We start from the raw sequence: 26337 nt of genomic DNA on the forward strand, positions 1-26337 counted from the left end.
GTTTCCTTTGGGAACTGACTTTGTTTAAAATTTGCCTCTGTTCACGTAGCAGTGAATGGGTACCTGGTAGGATGATATAGTAATGTGACTGTTAACCTTCTTGCTCCTCCTAGGCAGCTTGGGTTGTATACTCCCCAGGGTGCTGAGAATGATTTTGCCAGTGCACACTGATCCATTGACCGGGAATAATTTGTAGGGATGTGAGTATACTGGCAGGCATGAATTCTACACTAATGAAATGTACACATTGTCAGGTAAATCATGAAACTGAATTGAATGCATTATTATGCATTGTTAACTGGACAAGCTGGAGTTTTTTGTCCACTTGCCCATTAAAAATGTACATGCCTGAAACAGTGACAGGAATAACATATCTAGCACGCAATGTTCACTGTATTTTAGAGCTAGATTCAGTGCTTGTCAATGAATAATGTGCCTGGTCGTTGTTTGTTAATCAGTAAATGTGCAATTGAGTACCTGGATTTCTGGTCCTTCACTTGACTGTCTGCTTTCATTACATGCCGCCGTCACAGGGCAGGATCGAGTGCTGCTGTGCGGTGCCGGGCATCCAACACTTGCTTTTTATGCAAATTGTGTGGCGGGTGCTACCAGTAGGATATAAGGGGAGGCTGACCCTATTCGTGAACACCTGGTGTCATCACTAGTTTTCAGTGATCCATTCATATTATTTGCACCACTATTTTGCGCTTTGTGCCTTATGTGAACCTGTATCATCGAATAATCAAAGCGTCTGTGTTCTTGGTGCCAGTGGTCAGATAATCTTATACCATATTCAACGTAATAAGCGCCCAGGGCGCTCTCAAAATGAGGAATAGCGGCTCTTATTAGAATAAAATTTTGGTGAAAAAAACCCCAGTTAAAACATCGTAAATTTCGTGGTTGATGCTGACAGCCTGAAATGATACAAAAGAGTGAGTGAGTGGTAGTATTTCAGCCATATCGTGACGAGAACTGACACTTAATACACAGATTTAAATGGAATAAATACCTGTCAGCGAAGGACAGTAAAATAACTAGAGTATCACAGTTTCGATTTTTAAACTAGTTGAGAACATTTGAAAGAATATATTTTCAATCAACAAAAGAAAAGTCTGTGCTTATTATACACGGCAGATATATTTTTCCAGAATTTAATTGCCCAAAATTAAGTGTGCATATAACACACGACTGCATATTATATACGAATAAATAAGTCTTGTGTACATTGATCAATCAGAAGGGGTGCGAATTTGGATTTTCACTAGCCAATATGTTAGCAAATATCGCTGTGGCGCTTATTACGTTGAATACGGTAATTGAAAGCAAAACACTCACGCATTGGATGTAAATGTCCAGCACAACGATGGCAGACATGGTGAATATACAACAATACTCACTTATGTTCTAAAGTTTGTGCCAACACGTGAAACATCACTTGTAACCTTTATAATCTTTGTCAGTTGACCTGAATATCTCCATATGACTTAGGATTATTTGGAATTTCATGCTGTCTTTTTCATGGAAGTTAGATCACACGTCAAGCAGAAGAAATTGGTAAAGTGAATGATATTATTCAACTGAAGTGCTCATATAAATTACGATATCATGGCATTCAAAGTCTGCTGTCTTGATGTAGTTAAATAAGGAGATGGTTTTCTTTCATTGCAAAATTATGCTACTTGCATTAATTCCGTGACACATTTTAGTTAAAGGCTTGACAAGCGCATTAGTTTGTTGACAAATTTATTACATGATTTACAGTACATAGCAAACTTTAATTTGGACCCCATTTCAAAATTCTAGATCATTCTTCAAGGCATGATAGGCAGCATGTGTGTTCTTCAATACAGTGAGGGTGTTACTTTGGTAAGATGTACCGACATGGAACTGTCCTGGTAATGTCTTGGCACCGTTACTTAAAGCAGTCTTAGAACTCATGACTATCAGTGAAGTAAAGGAATTCAGGATGGTACAGAAGCATTTTTTATTCTCTGTAATTATAAAATGGCAGAATATTGCAAGATTCAAAGAGCCACTTACTTTTTATCTGTGTACTTTTTAACCATTAAAAATTTGCAAGTCCAGTTTTGATAGATGAAATAACGTAGCCAGATGGGATGAAACATATGAAGTGGTTTGATAAGCATCTATATTACATGGTGTTATCACAGGGGTGAGATGCAGGAATGTGTCTGAGTGGTTTAATCAATGTCTTGGTGTGAGATAGAGGCATCTTTAGTCACAGATACCATGTTCCTGGTAATCACAAACCTGCCTCCCAGGATTTGCAAACATGGTTGTTGACATATTCTGACATGTGTCCTTAATAACAACTTTGTAATGAACTTTGAGAATGAGTGAGTGAGGGAGGGAATACATGAGTTATTAAGTAAGGAATAAGGCATGAATAAGGATTCAGAAAAGGATGGAATGAGGAATGAATGAAGGTTTGCATGAGGGAGAGAAGGGATAAGGAATAAAAGTGAGGGAAGGGGGTAGGGATTCAGGGAAGGAAGGACTGAAGAATGAATGAAAGTATGGGTAAAGGAGAAGGGATAAGGAATGAATGAAAGTGAGGGAAGGAAAATGTAGAACATGATGGAATTAGAAATAAATATGGCGAGAGTAAATAAATATGGCGAGTAGTTGATGGAGGAAGGGGAAATGAAATGAGGGGAAGAATACAAAACAAAAGGAATGAGTGAGAGAAGGACATACTGAAGGAGGTTCAAGGTTCCACCAGCAGCATGTTGAGTTTGTAGGACATAAACATGCACAAGATGGACTTTATGGAGTGTGTACCTGTGAAACAAAAGCAGATCACAAGCAAGTCACACCCAATCACACATTTCTAGCTGAAATAGTGTCACTGACAATTTTCCACAGATATGAAAAGCTCTAGATTTGTCATGATATCCTGATTTCTTGAGAATTCTATGATTGTGGGTTCAAATCCTGGTTTGCCCCGATTATGTTTCTAAGTTTGTCAGCACCATACCCGTGCTCGTTGTTTTCACTGAAGTGGTAAACGTCTGAGACCTGCATCACTTTGGGCTTTCCTCCCACATCAAGCTGACACGCCGTGATATAATACTATTCAAAACAACATTACACCAAACTCACTCACTCACTTTTAAGTTTTCCATACTTGTGGCAACACATGAATTTGTGAACTCATTGACATGAAGTGCCAGTACATCAGTACATGCGACCTGTGAAGATCCGGGATAGAATAGCAACCCATGCTTGCCGTAAAAGGTGACTATGCTTGCTGTAAGAGGCGACTAACGGGATCAGGTGGTCAGGCTCGCTGACTTGGTTGATGCATGTCATCATATCCCAATTGCGTGAATCGATGCTCTTGATGTCAATCACTGGATTGTGTGGTCCAGACCCAATTATTTACAGACCGCCATCATATAGCTGGAATACTGCTGATTGCGGTGTTAAACAACAAACAAACAAAAATAAAGATCAGTACATGCACTTGTCATAAACCATAACCAATGCATAATGAAGAAAATGAAAACATAAGGAAATATAATGTGAAAATAAATAGAAATTATCATTAGGTGCACTGAACACATGGTTTAAGAGCATATTGATGGGTTTTAGTGTTGGATTATTTAGCCTAATCATGGAACAAAGTATGTACACAATTTCAGAATGAATGTACTTGACGCCTGTGTACATTACATGATTGGCAGCAATATTGTTTTAAAGACCAGCACCATGAAAAATGTTTCAAAGCTTGTGATGAAAGTGTTCAATTGACTGTGTCAAGATTGAAGGTCCGGTTGTAATCAGTTTCCCAGAAACTGGCAGAGAACCACATCACCCCATTACAGCACTGTTTAACAGACCCTTTGCCAAAAAGATGAGGTATTAAGATTGTTTGATACGCATGTTGATCCAGTGATGACTGGGCTACAGGCAATTTGGGCAGGATGCATGATGCAACACATGGAGGAGGCACAGTGTGCTAGAGAGTGCAATAGTGTGCAACAGTCTACTGCAGTGCTACAGAGTGCATCATAAGGTGCAGTGTAGTACATGTGATACGCCTTTGAACAGTGTGTACATTGAGAGTTTAAAATTGTTGAAAGTAAACAGAAAGAAGAATTCCTTAAGGTTCAACATTGTTCTGTTAGGGTAAACTGTGGCATGTATACCCATTTGTCCTGCAACATAATTCCTTTGAACAGAATTCAACACTGTTCTGTTAATACAAAAACTGTGGGATGTATTCTTAGGTTCAAAATTGTTCTGTTAATAGTAAATAGCAAGATGTATTCCCATTTGTTCTGTTAAAAGAGAGCAACAGAATGTATTCCTATGTTCAACATTGTTCTGTAAATAATAAACAGTAGGATGTATTCCAAAGTTCAAAATAGTTCTGTTAATAGTAAAGCTTTGGATGATATATTACTGAGTCCAACATTGTTGCATTAATAGTTGTAAACAGCAGGATGTGTTCGTTGTTGTTCCATTGACAGTCAACTGTAGAATGTATATCTGAGTACAACAATGTTCTGTCAAAAGTACATACTATTGTGGTACTGAGTACAACACTGTTGTAGTTGTCATTGTGTTGTAGTACTGTGTACACCGTTGTATTACAATACCAAACAGTTGATAGTAAACAGCTAACAGTTAGCAGCTTATAGTAAACATCTAAGTAATAAAGAGCTCAATAGCAAATGGCTAATGTTAAACAGCTAATGGTAAGCAGCTTATAGTAAACATCTAAGTAATAAACAACTTAATAGCAAATGGCTAATGGTAAGCAGCTTAAAGTAAACATCTTAGTAGTTAACAGTGTAGTAGTCAACTGCTTAAAGTAACCAGTTACCAACAGTAAGGGATTCAGCAATAAACAGCTAACTAGCAGTAAACAGCCAACACCAAACAACATTTTCTACAGCACATTTTTAATATGAAACTGTTCATCTTATTTTATTAAGCCATATTTTGCCTAGGGCCCTTGTATATTAATTATGGGTTAATGGTGTGCAGTTTTTAACAATTGAAGTATCATCCCTTCAGTGATTCGAGCATCTGACATTAGTGTCTATTTCAGTGTATCACAGCTGGGACCCTATCTACACAGGTTGATTAAATCATCACCATTGATGTAAGGTTAGATTGGAAGATATGCTTTATTTTATTTAGCTGAGCATAAACTATTGTGATAAAAATATGAATGGAAAATTGAATGTGAATTCTTCTTTTATATAAATTCATATACTGAACAAAAAGGGTTTGGGATAATGAAACATTTTGTACCTTACACGTTTTAGAAACTATGTCTTTGCTACAAAGAGAATTCCAAACAATATTCATGTTCCCTAACTTATTTTGTTCAGTTTATGTCATGACTGGTAGCTATGCAGAGTTGCATCCCTGAGAGATCGAAAAGCAGAAAGGTTTTGATGATGTTCCTTTGTCCATGCCTATACTCAGTGGTTTCTCTTCTGTGTTCTAATATTAATAGATATCACTGAAATATTGTTTCAGGCAGTGTTGAACCTTGCTTGCTTGCTTGCTTGCTTGCTTGCTTGCTCGCTTGCTTGCTTGCTCGCTTGCTTGCTTGCTCATATGATTGGACTACTGTTCAGAGAGGTGTTATGCCCAACTCACTCACTCACTCACTCACTCACTCACTCACTCACTCACTCACTCACTCACTCACTCACTCACTCACTCACCCACTCACTCACTCACTCACTCACTCACTCGAAGTGATTATCGAAGAAAGGAACAAGAATATCCTGAATCCTGAATAGGATTTCGGTTCGAAGGGAGGTATTTTTGTGTGGAAAAAACACTTCACTTGACTGAAGACGTTGCAAGAAGCTTGGATAGGTATGAGAGTGACTATAATCTAGAGACAACCTGACTGATGTGAAATTGAACGGAAACATCTCGGGCAACTGGATGTAATGATTGGAGATAGGTTTTCTACCTATCTTAGATGTCCTGTTTAAAGAAAGTCTCAAAACTGGAAGTGGGACTCATGGAGCACGTGAATAGCATGCGCAGCTCATGTCTACGCTGTGTGTCTCTCGTCTCATTACTAGCATCTTAACCCACCCATCCACTCTTTTCAAATTGACTTTTACGAAGTAGATTAATGTCACTTTCATCAAGTTGTCATGAAGACTTTTTCTTGAATCAAACAACGTGCTCAGTATCCTTTTGATGGATTTCCAAGTTACCTGTGCTGCATGTTTTAGTCTTTTAAGAAAGTAATTAGAAACATATCCAGCTATCACTTGTTGATTGGATTGAAGCATTTCATGACTCATTCGATCACTCAGGTAATTGCTCTGTTTCAACTGCCTCGCTAACTGGAGGGACAAACACTCCCCCCCCCCCTTCCCAACTGTAATTACATCCAGCTTTAACACACGGAAAATAATAAGTCGAAAAAACTAGTGGAAGTGGAATAATCAATATCATTAGTCTGCATAGTCAGGGAAAACAATTTGCAGATAGAGATTGTTTCATTAAATGTAATATGATGTATATACTACTCAAAAAAAGTTAAAGAACACCCACAACTGGAAGCCAGTGTTGCCAATACCCACTAGCCTGACAGAGTGTGTCATTAAGTCGAGTGTTTTTAAATTTTTTATTAGTAGTATATTTTCTGTAAATGTTTTCAGCTCCGCCTTCCGAAATAGTTAAAAAATAGTTAATACATTTTTAGGGTTCCGTTTCACCATAAGTGAGTGAGTATGGTTTTAGGCTGCTTTTAGCAATATTCCAGCAACATCATGACAGGGGACACCAGAAATGGGCTTCACACATTGTACCCATGTCGGGAATCGATCCCGGGTCTTCGGCGTGATGAGAGAACTCTATAACCACTAGGCTACCCGACCGCCCACTTATGGTACATGTTACAGTCAATGTGATTGGAGTATAATTGTGCGAGTTATGCTAAGCATTAAGGAGAACACAGGTCTTGGGCTCACTGGCATTCCCAGCAAATTTGAATCAAATCATTACAAAATGACCTGTAAGCTGAAATGTTATTATGTATACTACTAGAAAGAAGTTAAAGAACACCTGATGAAAGATTTCTACAGTCAGATGAAAAAATTGGGCGCTCTTTAACTTCTTTCTAGTAGTATATATCTGTCTGGCAGCTGATTATCAAACTAATCAAACAAAGATAATGTGTCAGTTTGACACAATTCACTGATTACCCAGTCTTAACCTCAACAATTGACCCCCAGTCGTGGAGCGTAGTCCTCCTTGAAGATGACATGGAAGCCGTTCCCTCACTTTCATTGAACAGTATAGCAGTAACCCTGTATTCTGACATGGTACCATCTGTTCATAATGTCAACAACTCCAGGATAAACGTACTATTCCCATCCGAATATGTTAGTTAAAATTGTTGAGTCATGTTATGGGGTGACAGCTTTTAACAGCTTTTAATAACAATTTAATGTAATATCGTTATATCTTAAAAAGTGTGACGGATGCAGGTTTTGCTTAATTTATATTTTATCACAAAGCAAGATGTTTATGCTTGGTTTTTATTCCACTCATAGTTATGTTTTTGTAAAAGTTGATATATCAAAATGAGACAATGATTGATCAACAATATGGCATATACAAAATAATGTCACAATGTACTTTATATTATTATTTTTTTGTTTTTGAAAATATACTTACAGTATCATACATTATTTGAGTTTTGGTTACGAAAGCCACACAGTGGACAAACGATAACATTGATTTCACTCAAGGTTGCAGCCATTCATTTTGCACTTGGGGACTCAGGAACAAATAAATTATGTTGATGGAATCCCTGCTGGTCAAGAATGAAGATTGGTTATCACAAGGGCTACTTAGTGTGGCTACTTGGTATGGCTACTTGGTATGGCTACTTGGTATGGCTACTTGGTATGGCTACTTAGTGTGGCTACTTGGTATGGCTACTTAGTGTGGCTACTTAGTGTGGCTACTTGGCATGGCTACTTAGTGTGGCTACTTGGTATGGCTACTTGGTATGGCTGCTAGTGTGGCTACTTGGCATGGCTACTTAGTGTGGCTACTTGGTATGGCTACTTGGTATGGCTGCTAGTGTGGCTACTTGGTATGGCTACTTAGTGTGGCTACTTAGTGTGGCTACTTAGTGTGGCTACTTAGTGTGGCTACTTGGCATGGCTACTTAGTGTGGCTACTTGGTATGGCTACTTAGTGTGGCTACTTGGTATGGCTGCTAGTGTGGCTACTTGGTATGGCTACTTAGTGTGGCTACTTAGTATGGCTACTTAGTGTGGCTACTTAGTGTGGCTACTTAGTGTGGCTACTTAGTGTGGCTACTTGGTATGGCTACTTGGTATGGCTACTTGGTATGGCTACTTAGTGTGACTACTTAGTGTGGCTACTTGGTGTGGCTACTTAGTGTGGCTACTTGGCATGGCTACTTAGTGTGGCTACTTGGTATGGCTACTTGGTATGGCTACTTGGTATGGCTGCTAGTGTGACAACTTAGTATGGCTACTTGGTATGGCTGCTAGTGTGGCTACTTGGCATGGCTACTTAGTGTGGCTACTTGGTATGGCTACTTGGTATGGCTACTTGGTATGGCTACTTAGTGTGGCTACTTGGCATGGCTACTTGGTATGGCTGCTAGTGTGACAACTTAGTATGGCTACTTGGTATGGCTACTTGGCATGGCTACTTGGCATGGCTACTTAGTATGGCTACTTGGTATGGCTGCTAGTGTGGCTACTTGGTATGGCTACTTAGTATGGCTACTTAGTGTGGCTACTTAGTGTGGCTACTTGGCATGGCTACTTAGTGTGTCTACTTGGTATGGCTACTTAGTGTGGCTACTTGGCATGGCTACTTGGTATGGCTACTTAGTGTGGCTACTTGGTATGGCTACTTGGTGTGGCTACTTGGCATGGCTACTTAGTGTGGCTACTTAGTGTGGCTACTTGGCATGGCTACTTAGTGTGGCTACTTGGTATGGCTACTTAGTGTGGCTACTTGGTATGGCTACTTGGTATGGCTACTTAGTGTGGCTACTTGGTATGGCTGCTAGTGTGACAACTTAGTGCGGCTACTTGGTATGGCTACTTAGTGTGGCTACTTGGCATGGCTACTTGGTATGGCTGCTTGTGTGACAACTTAGTGCGGCTACTTGGTATGGCTCCTTAGTGTGGCTACTTGGCATGGCTACTTAGTGTGGCTTCTTAGTGTGACTACTTAGTGTGACTACTTAGTGTGGCTACTTGGCATGGCTCCTTAGTGTGGCTACTTAGTGTGGCTACTTAGTGTGGCTACTTAGTGTGACTACTTAGTGTGGCTACTTGGTGTGACTACTTGGCATGGCTACTTAGTGTGGCTTCTTAGTGTGGCTACTTGGCATGACTCCTTAGTGTGGCTACTTAGTGTGACTACTTAGTGTGGCTCCTTAGTGTGGCTACTTGGCATGACTCCTTAGTGTGGCTACTTGGCATGGCTCCTTAGTGTGGCTACTTAGTGTGGCTACTTGGCATGGCTACTTGGCATGGCTACTTAGTGTGGCTACTTAGTGTGGCTACTTAGTGTGGCTACTTGGCATGGCTACTTGGCATGGCTCCTTAGTGTGGCTACTTGGCATGGCTCCTTAGTGTGGCTACTTAGTGTGGCTACTTGGCATGGCTACTTGGCATGGCTCCTTAGTGTGGCTACTTGGCATGGCTACTTAGTGTGGCTACTTAGTGTGGCTACTTGGCATGGCTACTTGGCATGGCTCCTTAGTGTGGCTACTTAGTGTGGCTACTTGGCATGGCTACTTAGTGTGGCTACTTGGCATGGCTACTTGGCATGGCTACTTAGTGTGGCTACTTAGTGTGACTACTTAGTGTGACTACTTAGTGTGACTACTAGGGTGGCTACTTAGTGTGACTATACTAGGGTGGCTACTTAGTGTGACTACTAGGGTGGCTACTTAGTGTGACTAGTTAGTATGACTATTCAGTGTGGCTACTTAGTGTGACTCCTTAGAATGACTACTAGTGTGGCTACTTAGTGTGGCTACTAAGTGTGACTAGGGTGGCTACTTAGTGTGACTAGTTAGTATGACTATTCAGTGTGACTACTTAGTGTGGCTACTTAGTGTGACTTGGGTGGCTACTTAGTGTGGCTACTTAGCATCACTACTTGGTAAAGCTACTTCACATTTCTATTTGATATGGAGGCTGACTGTACCTGGGAAGGTTATCAAATGTCATGCTTTTATTCTTCTGACCACTACTTTCTCTGCTCCTGATTTTATCATTGATGCGGTGAAGTTTCTGCAAAACAATGGTAACAGATTATATCATATTCACTCCCAATACCAATACAAAAAACCTGTACCAATGAAGTTATAGCAGCAATAAAAACAACAATACAGAGCATAGTTTCAACCATACACTGCAGTTTGCAAACTGAAGGTCAGGATCATACATTTAACTGGGACAGCCGTAAAGTTTAACACAAAGTTATTTGTGGGGAAAATGTGACAGTAACAGATCTTTATATTTCATATCTGATGCATATCAAAAAAAGACAATGATTAATATATCTGCCAATTCAATCTAAAATTTCATATAATAATGGCTTTGATTAATGTTTGGTGATTCATCTTGTGTGTGTGATAGTTGTGATATTACCAGAGGTAATTACAAAACAAACCATGCTTGTGACAGATGGGGGCTCACAGGGTCTAGTTATCATTAGGAAACAGTGTTAGGTATTGCATGCATGCTTCACACTTCGTCCTGCCTGGTACCAAGTTTACACAGGTTGCCTGATATATCTGGCATGAAAATAGGATACATATCTGTCATTTAATGCTGGATTCAAAGCAGAAATGTGTCCACTGTCACTTGATGGAATGGACCCAGGTTGGAAATAGGCCCCCTGTCACTGAAGGGAACACAGGTTCCTGTCAGTAGATTCCCCGTCAACCCATTACATCTGTAAGGTCCAGGTGGTCAGATTTGATGGCTTGGCTGATTGTGTGTCATCATGCACTGTAGCATGTATTGTTGCTCGTGTTTTCATTCACTGGTTTGTTTAGTCCAGACTTGATTATTGTCCCCCGCCGCGCGAAAGCGCGTAGCGGGGGATATAGTATTCACGACCGTCCGTACGTACGTCCGTACATCCCACCTGTTTGTTGCCGCGATATCTCAAGAACTAAACGCTGGATTGTCTTCATATTTGGAACTATGGTGTATATACAAATTCCGCAGACACCAGTCGGTTTTGGTGACCTTGACCCCATTTTCAAGGTCACAGCAGGCAAATCTGCTTTTGGAGTTGGAAAACGGTGTTGCCGCGATATCTCAAGAACTAAACACTGGATTGTCTTCATATTTGGAACTATGGTGTATATACAAATTCCGCAGACACCAGTCGGTTTTGGTGACCTTGACCCCATTTTCAAGGTCACAGCAGGCAAATCTGTTTTTGGAGTTGGAAAACGGTGTTGCCGCAATATCTCAAGAACTAATTGCAGGATTGTCTTCATATTTGGTACTATGGTGTATATACAGGCGGGGGACATTTCGTCACTTTGTGACAAATACTTGTTTACAGGCTGCCATGACACAGCTGCCACTCACTCACATGCAATACAGTTATATCTTTAAAGAAAGGATGTGAGTTGTCTACAGCACCTTCTGCTTCTGATCCAGGGATCTGTTCCACAAAGCTATCACAGCACTAAGGTGATTGTACTCCCATACTTCAACACAGACTTACGATGATCGTAGTGTTAGGTGGTCGTAACTCCCATACTTTAACACAAACTTATAATGATCGTAGCGCTAAGGTGGTCGTAACTCCTATACTTCAACACAGACTTACGATGATCGTAGCGTTAAGGTGGTCGTAACTCCCATACTTTAACACAGACTTACGATGATCGTAGCGTTAAGGTGGTCGTAACTCCCATACTTTAACATAGACTTACGATGATCGTAGCACTAAGGTGGTCGTAACTCCCATACTTTAACACAGACTTACGATGATCGTAGCGTTAAGGTGGTCGTAACTCCCATACTTTAACATAGACTTACGATGATCGTAGCGTTAAGGTGGTCGTAACTCCCATACTTTAACACAGACTTATGATGATGGTAGGGCTAAGGTGGTCGTAACACCCATACTTTAACACAGACTTACGATGATCGTAGCACTAAGGTGGTCGTAACTCCCATACTTTAACATAGACTTACGACTGTCATTGCCCTACGATCACTGTGTGGAACAAGGCCCTAGGCAGCCATACCTAACTCAATGGTTCATCCTTCTTCAAACCTTCATGTTACCTCAGTTGTACACCATCTTATACACCCATGAAAATCTGGGTTAGAATTGGCATTCAGCAGCCCATCCTTGTCGTTAGAAGAGATCGAGTTGTCAGTTGTATTCCTGTTGATGTGGGTCATTAAACGGTCCTTCCTTGAAATTTCTACAGCTGTTACATCCTCTTGTATTCCATGGATGTTGGTGATTCAGGGGATCTGTCATCATTTCACTCAGTCTAATGTACAACAGCTTGTATCAGTTCTTTGTTCCAGGACAGTTGAGGATGATTGAAAGGTTCATCATCATTATCTGTCTTTCATTTTCATAAACGTAGTTCTGTTGGGTATAATATCTTTTTCATATCTTGATGGACAGGTAGAAGACATTTCCAAATTTGATGCATATGTGACAAAAATGATGTCTGATGCAGTTCCCTATTTTGACCATATGTTCCCATGCTTTTTCAGGTGAACTATTGACTTGCCTTTGCATGTGTTTGTGATGGTTCAGGATATGCTCATCTTTTTGTGAATACCTGGTATCCTCACAATTTGATCATGTTTATTAACACATGCTCATGATTTAGTCAGAATGGTACAATGGCCTCATTTTTTTGTGTTTATTGAAAGGGTTTGGCGCTTTTATTTAATTATTGTGTTCCAGATGACCCTGAGATGTTAAAATAGTTCATCATCACTGCCCATCATTCATGCTATAACAGTATCAATACAATGTACATCAGCTCATTGAGGTTGATTATTAAGATCTATGATCTTTCAAACCTTCTAGCGCTCATATGTGGCAACACAATGTTCAACATTTAATCTTGTTTTCAAGGGATAAGGTGTGGCTGTCAAGATCATTAATCATTCAATATTTCATGCAACTACAACTGTATTAATGCATTGTGCAACATCTATTTCACTACAATATACAATATTTCATGATCAATCTTGTATTCCAGGGATAAGGTGTGGTTATAACAAGATCTGTGATCATTCAATCCTTCATGAAACTACAACTTTATAAGTACATTGTACAACATTTGTATCAATACAATGTTCAGCATCTCATGATCAATCTTGTATTCCAGGGATAAGGTGTGGTTAACAAGATCTGTGATCATTCAATCCTCCTTGCAACAACAACTTTATTAATACATTGTACAACATCTCATGTCAACTCTTGTATTCCAGGGATAAGGTGTGGTTAACAAGATCTGTGATCATTCATCCCTCCATGCAACTGCAACTTTATCAATACATTGTACAACATTTGTATCAATACATTGTACAACATTTGTATCAATACATTGTACAACATCTCATGTCAACTCTTGTATTCCAGGGGTGAGGGGTCATCATGGACAAGGTTTACCTCAAGTACAAGGAGTCGTTGATGAACTCACAACGCCTCATGGATGAGCTCGCCATTGACCACGAGGGGGACAGCCTCGGTATGGGGATTATCCGAAAGGAGATGGACCTCAACAATGACGAAAAGCAGTACCTGTTGGCGGTGGAACGAGGAGACGTCCCGTCAACAAGGAACTTCCTCAACAACCTCTCTGTGAATGGCATCAACATCAACTGCGTGGACCCACTGGGTCGCACGGCGCTACAGGTGGCCATCGAGAATGAGAACATCGAGATGATTGAGCTGCTGCTGTCGTTCAATGTTGAAGTGGGAGATGCTTTGTTACATGCAATAAATGAGGAGAATGTGGAAGCAGTGGAGTTGATACTTAACCATGAAGTAAATACCAAAGGAGAAGAGGTGAGTTGAGAGTAGACATTTTCAACCAAGGGACCGATTATTGCAGAGATTTAAAGCTAAAAAAGATAGAATTATCATTAAACCGCCCACACGTTATCAGAAATGAGCGGGCCACTGTAACTTGATAATGCCCTCATATTGCTTGACAGCGGGCCATAATCAAGCCCGTTGTTAGGTGACGTCATAGGGTAGAGAAAGTGAAGTCACGTATTATAGTGACGTCATCTGGTTTGTTCTATGACGTCGGGCAGTTAATGGAAGACCTCTGGCTTCTGCAAATGATAATGCCCTGAAAAATAGCGTTACCCTTATATTATACAAATTTACACTTGCCTTTATTTTCCAAACAGAAAAGGTATTTGGTGTTCCTGTGATTGTCAATGAAATCGACTGGGTTTATAATAACACAAACTGCTTGAGCGCATTCGTATTACTGTAGTTTGGTAGTCTTGTCACAGGTACGTACCTACGATCGTCTTGGGTCCCAGGTAATCACAACTTCAGCACTAGTACTGCGTCACATGAGCAACACAGCTTGTATTTACGAAACCTGTATAACATAGTATACATGCGGCACTATATGCGGGTAGTTGCTCCCAATGCTTGGGCATGTAATTTGTGCTGGATAAGGCTGATGCTCAACCACAGGTTTCATTGTTATAGTTATAGGGGTAGTCTTGTATGCATATGCTATTTGTCAGTTATCATGTGTTTGTTAACTTTATTATAAATTAAATGTCAAGAGTCCCTGCATTCTTCTGGCAATTTGTTTTATAGAAAAGTTGAGAAAAATGTTTTTGGTGTTTTTTTTAGATAAAATATCTGTTGGCTCCTCACATGATGAAATGATCAGTTTCTCAGTCTGTTATTTGCATTGTGTGATTTAGGGAAGTGCTTTCACAGAATGAGCCGTAATCTCGTCAAGGAGTTCAAGAATGAGGTGATGATCCTTGTTCTTTACAATTAATCTTCCATATTGCCTCCAAGAACAGTGTATTTAGAGCTTAGATGATGAAGAATCCTGTCTATATAAAAGACTTTCCCAGGTTTACTTTTAAACCGAAATAGACAATTCTTATGCCAGAGGTGCCAGAAAGATTGATATCAGTTGTCTTAAAAATCTATAATTCTGCCATTTTGTGCACATTGGCAATTTGGTCTGTTGAAGACGACATTATGGGACCTTTGGGTTTGATAGATTCTTGTAGAAAACCGATTCCATTGCCAAATGTTACACTCTAGCTGCAATATTGATAATGCACTTATCGAACTCATGTGTTGAAAGAACAAAATAGGCGCATCTTTGAGATGGGCTTCATATTTAATGACTGAAAACATGTACTGTTTCATGAAATATTCTGCCAGTGATACATCACAGAAATGGGGAAATTATGCATTGTTACCGATCTTGTACTCCACTGAAGTCATGTATCTGCCATTATTGTAAACTAAATAAAATGTCAAAGCCAGAGAATAAACAATCTGGATTATCAGATAGATTCCATTGGGCGCAACAGGCAAAATAGCAGTGAAAATGATATGAATGGATCACTGAAAATCAGTGATGACAGCAATGCGTAAGTAGAGAATATGTTGTAACATTTGCTGAGATGGATGAAACTTGTACGGTGCTCAGAGCACAGTTGCTTTGCGGAGTTATGCCCCTTAGCCATGCCATGACCTGAAGGTTCTTGGTTCGAATCCCAAATTCATCCTGATAATGATCTTGGGACAGTCAATATTATATGCACATGCATGGGTTTCATCATAGCGACTTGACCGCCTCATTGGTCTAGTGGATTCTGCATCTGCCCAGAGAGCGCAAGGTCTGGGGTTTGATCCCCAGCCTCGTCATACCAAAAAACATTAAAAGATGGTACATGTTACCCTGTCTGATGCTTTGCATTAAGAGGATAAATCAGGACTGATTGGCTCGAAGTCAGTGTTCTGCATCTGAGTGGGATATCCATGTGGGATATCCATCAAACTGCGTCTTGGTATCTCAAGTGTCTGGCACTATAACACCAACACTAGTCCCATGAGAACAAGCAGCCACACACATACACACTCACACATGCATGCATGCCCATCGCTATATAAGCGCAATTATCTTAAACCCCATTTCACCTCACCTCATTGTTCTAAGGGTCCATGTCACTAAGTGTCACTTTGAGGTGCAATAAGTAGTATAATTACAACTAGTGATTCCTCAAGTGTAGGGGCACAGATGGCACAGTGTTCTAAGGCACCAATTACAAAATTGTATACTTTGGCTATCTCATTCACAAGAATCCATTGTACTCAACTCCAACCTACAGTTTGTAACCTGGGTGAGTGAGTGCGAGTGAGTTGGATTTAACGCCGCTTTTAACAGTATTCCAGTTATATCGCGGCGTGTCAGCTTAATGTGGGAGGAAAGCCCGAAGTGATGCAGGTCTCAGACGTTTACCACTTCGGTGAAACCCACGAGCACGGGTATGGTGCTGACAAACCTAGAAACGTAATCGGGGCAAACCGGGATTCGAACCCACAATCATAGGTTTCTGGCGTGCCCAAGGGATGCAACTCTGCACAGTGAATCGCGGCGCCTTAGACGACTGGGCCACCCGTGCCCCTTGTAACCTGGAGACTGTTGTGATTGAACAACGGTTATAGCATCACCAATCTCGAGACAGCTTCTCTTGTCCCTTGAAATATCGTATTCACCATACTAAGCACCCTGCTCCAGTTAGCATCCCCCGACCAATTTCTTGACCAGTCCTACTAAAGCTGAAAATTCGCATGACAGTCGACAACTCAAAACAAGTTAGGCACACCCACAATAATTATTGGAAGGCAGTGTGTTGCAATACTAGCCATGACAGATTGACAATAGTCATATGAAAAAAATTGGATGCTCTTTAATTTCTTTTGAGTAGTATATGTTACATACTTTAACAGAAAACAGCAGCATGGAAAAGTTATATACTCAAGGGCAAAAGTTCTTGTGCTATACAAAACACAAAGAGGATCGGTCAAACTACTGTACTGCTGTGAATGGAACTATTTAACATAGAAAGATCAAGATCTGAGGGTATGGTAATGAACAACAGTCCATATAAGGAGTGCTCCTACAATATGCAAATGAGTCTTGCCACCCGAAAGAGTTCAGAGGCAAGTTCATGTTACAAGAACTTTTGCTTTGAGTATGTTATTGCCCAGTAACCATTATTGATAAAAGTTTTCATTTCATCGTCTTTGAACTTAGTCTGGTCACAACTGCTTGAACACATTTAATTCATTGTGTATGGTTTTAATAGATACCCTCTTCCGTCAACCCAGGACGCTTCTTCCAGCGATTATGGTAAATGGGCTTTTGCTGATGCAAGTAATTTGGTTATAGTTTAACCATCTTTTGTATTTTTGAAGTGGTTTTGTTGTAATATTTTATGGTGAAATCACAATTTCTCAAAACATATTTTAAACCAAAACATTATTTTTAGTCTTTTTGTTTATTTCAACCTTATATAGTTATAATTGTGTTCATTATAATTCCTGCATTATAATTAGCTGAATTGGTCACATGTTATTGCATTCCACTCCCAATGAACGTATAAATTAGCAACGCACAAAGGAAGCTTGCTCGTCTATTGTTATTTTTCACTCGCCTGGGTTCCACAAATTTCATGTCTTTGGGATTTAATTTCTAACCCACATTTTTCCAACAGTCTTCCCATTCTCAGGGAACTAATGTTTGAATGTGGTGGTTACTGACCATGTCATTTGAAACAGCCACCTTCTCCTGGATATATTTGTTCCGTTGGTTACAGTCTGACTGCTGCAGTTCTTCCTGCTTCAGATCCTTCTCTCCATTGATTGCAACTGATTTGTGGGCGTGTCAAGTTATGTGTATAAATTAAACAATCACCTGATTCACGTCATGCCACAGTATTCCTACTCCTGGAATGTTTATCAATCTTGACATTTTTGTCTGCTTTGATTTATACAACTGTTTATTTATTATTGTTGTTAACCCTGATGATTCATACAGTTTGCACATTGCTTTTTCGATTCATACCTCAATGAACCGAAAAAACACGCAGTTAATCCTTAAATGAATACTGTCTTAGTAGCATGTGATTCTCTATATGGCCTAATACTTTCCCCAAATGCAGCATTAATTCTTTATTCTCTGACTCAGTAAAAAGTGTTTTTTTCAATAAATACTGTACCTGATATTCTGTAATTTACCATCAGAATATGATTAAAGAAGACAAAGGTTTGAATTTAGATTAATCAGAAATCCTCTTTTTAAAACCAAAATTCATTTTGTGTATTGTTCAGAATTCATACATGACCACACTGATGTTTTTATATGACGTTTTGACAATTTATATGTAAATGAATTCACATTATATTATTTAAAAATGTATTGAATGGCAGTGTATCAGCATGCCTCTTCTCTGGACCTTGTGTGCTGGTTATTCAAGTGTGTGTCCTGCACTGTGCCAGCCTGCATGAGGAAGACATGTGGCAACTATGCACCAGATGGCGTTGATATATGGCACATATATGGATATATTCTGGTGTGAATAGTTCAAGCATGATGGTTTAAATAGAATTGAATCTATGAAAATTATTGATACTTTAAAGGAAAATGTTTGCGGAACATTTTCAGTCAGTAAATGTCATTGTGTGAAAAGAAATCAAAGTTTCGTTATGTCATGAAAGTCATTGTGACCGATGATGGCTTGGAATAGTTATGTTTCACTGTAGTTTAATTCAAGCCTTTAAACATAATGAAGTAAGTTAATGGCGTTGAGTATAAATGCCAAACATTGACAATTTATTTCATTTTCATATGGATGCTATAAGGAGTGACATTTACTTTAAAATGAAATAGTCCAACATTTAATGCTCACACCACACACCTTATCCACACCCATTCCCATAACACGCCCACCTTTCATGTTCACACCCTCACCCACACCCAGATTCACACCCACATTCACATCCACACTCAGACCCACACCCACATCAACATTCACACCCACATTCACATCCACACTCAGACCCACATCAACATTCACACCCACACCCACATCAACACCCACATTCACATCCACACTCAGACCCACATCTACATTCACACCCACACCCACATTCACATCCACACTCAGACCCACACCCACATCAACATTCACACCCACATTCACATCCACACTCAGACCCACATCAACATTCACACCCACACCCACATCAACACCCACACCCACATTCACATCCACACTCAGACCCACATCTACATTCACACCCACACCCACATTCACATCCACACTCAGACCCACATCAACATTCACACCCACATTCACATCCACACTCAGACCCACATCTACATTCACACCCACACCCACATTCACATCCACACTCAGACCCACACCCACATCTACATTCACACCCACACCCACATTCACATCCACACTCAGACCCACATCTACATTCACACCCACTCTCACACCCACATTCACATCCACACTCAGACCCACACCCACATCTACATTCACAGCCTTACCCACATTCACATCCACACTCAGACCCACATTCACACCCACATTCACATCCACGCTCAGACCCACATACACATCCACACTCAGACCCACACCCACCTTCAAAACCACATTTATACCCACACCCACACCCCACACCCACACCCACACCCACACCCATACCCACGTGATTGCCTCCGTGGTCTAGTTGTAGAGCGTCTGCCCAGAGAGCGGAAGGTCAGGGGTTCGATCCCCGGCCGCGTCATACCAAAAGACGTTAAAAAATGGTACTTATTCTTACCCTCTCTCGCGCTCAGCTTTAAGGGTCTAAAACAAGGTCTGGTCGGCTCCGAGTCAGTATACTGTGTCTGAGTGTGGTATTCATGTTAAACTGCAGCATAGGTATCTCTGTGCTAGCACTATAAATCGGCATCAGTCCGGATTAGTACCAGCAACCACACACACACGTGCATGCACGTCGCAATATAAGTGCAATAATCTTGGACACGACGTTAAACTCCATGTCACCTCTCCTCAACACACACACACACACACACACACACACACACACACACACACACCAACACACCAACACACCAACACACCAACACACACACACACACACCAACACACACACACCAACACACACACCAACACACACCAACACACACACACACACACACACACCAACACACACACACACACACCAACACACACCACACACACACACACACACACACACACACACACACACACACACACACACACACACACACACACACACACCAGCACCCTAACCCACACCCTAGTCCAAGTCCAAACACTTATGGTACTGCCCTACTCAAAGATGAAGACTCAAAATCTTGTGTTATTATTTGTTTCCCTGATGGAGGCATTGTGACAAATCCATTCACAGTTGCTATCAACACCTTCACACCTGTGGCCATTAGCCCTGTCAGTGGCAGATGTCATTATGTAATGTATGACACTGGTCGGACAAGTAACATCCATTACCAGGGATTAGTGTGACCATTATCAGTTATATGAGTATGTGATTGGTCTGTTATTGGATTAGATTGATGCCATCTGACAACTCAGGACATAGTTCCTAACACAGGAAATCACTGGAACAGCGTACTTAAACATTGTCAGATTTGTCACGTCGCATTTTGGTGAGTTCTGGCAGTACAGTCGTACCATGGCAGGGACGACAATAGTCTGCACGTCTCAAACAGACTCTGAAATACGTATATCAAATACAGCCGATGCAAACTGTGAAAGTTATAGGCAAGTCTAGATTACTGCATTACTCTAAGGCACCATGATTCGCTGTGCAGAGTTGCATCCCTTGGACACGCCAGAAACCTATGATTGTGGGTTCGAATCCTGGTTCGCCCCAATTATGTTTCTAGGTTTGTCAGCACCATGCAGGTGCTCACGGGTTACACTGAAGTGGTAAACGTCTGAGACCTGCATCACTTCGGGCTTTCCTCCCACATTAAGCTGACACGATGGAAAGAACTGGAATACTGTTAAAAGCGGCGTTAAGCCCAACTCACTCGTTCAGTTGTGTTAAATGATCAGAAAAAATAAAATGAAACCTGATATAGTTTTGTGGAAGAATAGGTGGTGAGTGAGACAAATTGGGTTTAAGATTATTGCTCTTATTTAGCACCATGGATATGTGTCGTGCTTGTACTGGTCTGGACTTAGGCAGGTGATTTAGTGCTTTAACGTCGCAAGATTATTGCATGGATGGTGGTTTAGCCTAGTGGTTAAAGCGTTCGCTCGTTATACCGAAGACCTGGTTTCGATGCCCACTGAAATACCATGCCGAAGTTAACATGGATAGACCACTCTAACACAGTATACAGATTCTGAGCCGACTTATTTTATCCGCTTAATGCCAAGCACCAAGCAGGGTAGCAAGAAGTACCATCTTCTAATGTCTTTGGTATTAAACAGCTGAGCTTCAAACCACCGACTGTCCACTTCTCCGGCCAGACACTCTATCCACAGGACCACAGGATATATTATCAGTTGAAACGTCACCAAACAAGAGCCACACTTTTTATGTCTGTTCAACAAACACTTTGTTAAAGAATGATTGATGAAATTGTCTTCAGTGTCACTTCGGAATTATGACTTCTGAATTTTTTCACTCATTCTTTAGATCTTGCACCATCCTTGCATCATCCTTGAGAAAAATGTCTCTTAATGTCCCGCCATGTTTTCTAAAGATTGGCATAGTTTTGACTAAAATCTAATTCACCAAAGCGATGAAAAACATTGCCAGTGATTGATGAAGTGTGGATATGTTTAGAACTAGTAATCAGTAACATAGAATCGATAATTTCAATGTTTTTGCTCATAATTTTCCTTTGTATGAATTTACTCAGAAGGAAACGAGAATAATTTTAATCAATTGAAGTTTTTTAGCAAGTAATCCATTTCAGGACTTTCAGAACTGATTAGTTTTCAGTACTTGCTAGATGTCAGTGTTTTCATGTACTAGAACGAGAAAATACCTGAAATGTTATGTGATAATTCCAAGTCTTTTTCACAAGATAGTTTTCATGTCCGTTATTTGTGTCATTATTCCGAATATCCTTCCTCTATTAAATCATAATCAGTTGTGCAAGAAAGTAGTATTTAGCTACACAGACTTCTTGCGCATGCACAAGGGGGACACACCTCACTTCTTTCCTCTTTCCTGCTTCAAACACATTGTTAAATCACTAATTTGTGTGTTTTGCATTGAATGGATAGCCTCCATTCACAAGAAAAACAAATAAAACGAAACCATTTCTGTTCTTCCGAAAAGTGCAAATTTTATAAAGGTTCCTGCACTGACATTCCGTCACAAACGCTCCGTGTTCGTCTACATCAGTTGATATCGGAGGATACATCATGTACTCAACAAACTTTATTTAAACAACACAGCAATTACTGTAGGAATCTTTCCCAGAACTGTATTTATTTATGAATTAGTTGCTATTGTTTGGGCACATTAGTACTCGCTTTGTTATGGAATGAATCAATAAATATACTTACCAGCACATCTACAGTCTTAAAACATCAGGATTCTGAAGTATCAGAATGCTGTTCTTATCTCCTTAAGCCAGCAGTATAGGTAAGTCTGATAGATTACCATTGCCGCCATACCAAAAGTCTTTTAGTGCTGATGTGGATATAATGAGCTTCTCCTTCATCTGTGTGGTGTTTTCTATACACTTTTTATCAGATGGCACAGATTCCCCAGGGGTGGAAAGTGCAGTCTTAAGTATGCTGTGCAGGGTTGTGAAACCGAATCTTGCCATCATCGTGGGTTTGAATCCCAGACTTCTGCAATAATGTAGATCCTTGATCTGTCAGCACCTTTCACTGTGGACTTTTCTCCCACGTTTAGTTGACAAGCTGTAATAAAATTGAGAATTAAAGCGGAATAAAACCTAAATAATCAGATGCTGATTCAGTCACTAAACATATCCGCAGACATGCATGTGAATCTGGAAGAGACATACAGGGATACTGTAGATGTAACTATGTAACTATGTTACCATGTTACTATGTTACCCAGCTAGGTACTCGGCATTGAGGGAATAAAACAAGGACTGGTTTGCCCGGAAATGTTACTATGTTACCCAGCCAGGTGCTTGGCATTGAGGGAATAAAACAAGGACTGGTTTGCCTGGAAATGTTACTATGTTACCCAGCCAGGTGCTTGGCATTGAGGGAATAAAACAAGGACTGGTTTGCCCGGAAATGTTACTATGTTACCCAGCCAGGTGCTCGACATTGAGGGGATAAAACAAGGACTGGTTTGCCCGGAAATGTTACTATGTTTCCCAGCCAGGTGCTTGGCATTGAGGGAATAAAACAAGGACTGGTTTTCCCGGAAATGTTACCATGTAAACCCAACCTGCTGATCAGCATTGAGGGAATAAAACAAGGACTGGTTTGCCCGGAAATGTTACTATGTTACCAAACCTGCTGGTCAGCATTGAAGGGATAAAACAAGGACTGGTTTGCTCGGAAATGTTACTTAATGTTACCCAACCTGGTGGTCGGCATTGAGGGAATAAAACAAGGACTGGTTTGCCCGGAAATGTTACTATGTTACCCAACCTGCTGGTCGGCATTGAGGGGATAAAATAAGGACTGGTTTGCTCGGAAATGTTACTTAATGTTACCCAGCCTGGTGGTTGGCATTAAGGAGCTAAAACAAGGAATGGTAAACTGCAGCATGGTATCTCAGTGGGCTTACAATGGTTTATTTTGTTCTTTTCATCGATTCGCCTAAAAGTATAGAGTTGCTTGTCACATAATAATTATCCCTTTCAGCAGATCTAAGTGTTATAATGTATATACATTTATAAGCAAATCTCACTTGACCGAAAGGACTATTAGTTGACTCAGAGTAGAGGCTAATGTTTGTTGCAGCAATGTCAAACAGCAAGGACATTCGTCAAATTTTGGACTTCAGATTTTGTACATAATTACCAAATTCAGGCTTTGGTGTGATTTAGTAGACTTGCTCTGTAACTACAACTAGAAAATACTGAAGACTAGCTAGTCTACAGTGTGAAACACTACCAAGTGCTACAGAAAACAAGACGTAGGAAAGGTGTTTCTTCTTCCAGCACACACCTGGAAAAAAATGGGGATTTTCCTGGTTTTGCACACAGAAGAGCTTTGAGCTGCTTGGTGCTATTAGGGGAACAACTAAGGACTTCTGTTGAAAATATAAAGATTTAGTTATGGTGTAAACTACAAGACTTGGGAAAGGTGTTTCTTCTTCCAGGATACAAAGGAAAAAAGTGGAGATTTTCCTGGTTTTGCGCACAGAAGAGCTTTGAGCTGCTTGGTGCTGTTAGGGGAACAACTGAGGACTTCTGTTGAAAATATAAAGATTTAGTTATGGTGTAATTACAGTCCATATACAGTATTATGGCAATGATGTGATAGAGGTAGCGAAGTCGCATGGATTATCATATTCAGGCTTCAATGTGATTTTGTCCTGTGAAGTTGTGAAGTCCTGTTTTTACTTTTATGGGATTGTTTCAGATTTAGGAATAGCTTGGACTAGATGTCTCCACTTATGCTTAGTTCCCAGGAACAAACTTGACGTTTCTATGTGTAGACTGCAACCTCCAGATGAGTAATTTCCATAATCTTTATGATATCTTTAATATCACTAAACATTGTATATGAATTATCTTTTGTACATAAAGACCTCATGTCAATTTGGAGTTCAAGATTGGGTTCACAAAGAAACGACTAGCACGCTTCCTGTCCTAAATGAACTCAATTCAATTCTCAATTTTGAATACAGTATGGCTTTGCACGTTTTCTGTGAATAAATAATAAAAACTACAAGAAAGCAGTTTTAAGAACCAAGGTTTTAGAACCTGGAGAAAACATCTGTACCATCAAGAATTCCACTGCTCTGTCATGCAATACTATAGGAGGTACTTAACAGTTTTCCAGAAATCATTACCCTATATACAACCTTGCCTGTCTGGCTTCCATCAGGACTACTCTCCCAACACTCCAGCATCACAGTCCACATGGATAAGCAGCCAAGTAATATCTATCAAACTGTATACTATTATGTGTACTAGGTGGAGGCACTATAGAAACCTCTCCTCTTGTTTATTGGTTGTACTTAACAGCCAAAGTGGTTGGCATTGTAGAAATGCAATCATCTGTTAAACCAGGACTCTTTTAGGAGCACCAGTAACACACCCTAGGTTTACTGTTGGACTACTGACACTACACTACACTACAATACACCACACCACGCCATGCCACGCCACGCCACGCCACGCCACACCACTCTACAACACAACACAACACAACACAACACAACACATCCAATACAGCCCATGCAAGTCTATAATTTTTAGCAAGTCTAGATTACTGCAGTTTCAGTTTCTCAAAATGAAAGTCTCTTTGTTCTTTTTTATAATATTTTATAAAGATAAACTAACCACTATTTTTTCTGTAAAATGTGTTCATTTCAGAGACTAGATGTAGGTCCAGATATACAATGAACACTTCATAACCAGATAGTGTAATAACAGGATTGAATTGGATACTTTAGTATTTGTGGACATGGTATTTCCAGTGTCACTGGCTCATTGTAATGTTGGGGAAAGACCATCAGAACTCACTGTAGGCATGTATAAGGGGCACTCCCCTCCACACAGCTGTATTCTTTGAGGAAAATGTGTGCACTGTACTCAAGAGTACATGGTATCTGAGTCTCATGCCTTCGTAAAAAATATACCTTATAATTCATGGTACTCCACATTCATTAGTACCCACCTACCATTAGCACCCACCAATCCTAATAGTGGCTGGCCGAAAAGGTGTAGTGTCATAATACTCTTTTTCCTCATGTATTTCAGAAGTTAAAACCCCAATTTAAAATTTGTTAATTTTGCCTTTGTCTATTCAATCACTTTGAGATGTTTACAAAGTTTATGACTAAAACCCTTCAATCATTGAACAAGATGTCTGTAGTTTTATTTACAAAAGCTTTCATATCCTGACACTCATAATCAACTTTAACTAAAAGCAGGAAAGATGTGTTTTTGTGCTCAAGTCCATCTCTAATAACATCCAATGAAATTCGATCCTGCATGACGACATTGTTCTGTTTGATTATCTCATGCCTAAATACCCAGACCTACTTAATTCAATTTTTGTGGCCATTTAA

General features: G+C 40.1%; 1 protein-coding gene across 8 annotated transcripts in view; it reads left to right on the top strand.

The window, feature by feature from the left end:
* Window positions 1-26337, top strand: part of LOC124132657 (transient receptor potential-gamma protein-like) — a 383698-nt gene that overhangs the window by 276151 nt on the left and 81210 nt on the right. For all 8 annotated transcript variants that reach the window (XM_046496669.2, XM_046496670.2, XM_046496674.2 and 5 more), the window contains one exon: window positions 13660-14088. In XM_046496669.2, coding sequence (XP_046352625.1) covers window positions 13675-14088 — 414 coding nt within the window. In that variant the 5' untranslated portion in view covers window positions 13660-13674. The remainder of the gene's footprint in view (window positions 1-13659; window positions 14089-26337) is intronic.

This window comes from Haliotis rufescens, unplaced genomic scaffold, assembly GCF_023055435.1.
Source record: "Haliotis rufescens isolate VD_foot unplaced genomic scaffold, xgHalRufe1.0.p SCAF_7, whole genome shotgun sequence".
Classification (NCBI taxonomy): Eukaryota; Metazoa; Mollusca; class Gastropoda; order Lepetellida; family Haliotidae; genus Haliotis; species Haliotis rufescens.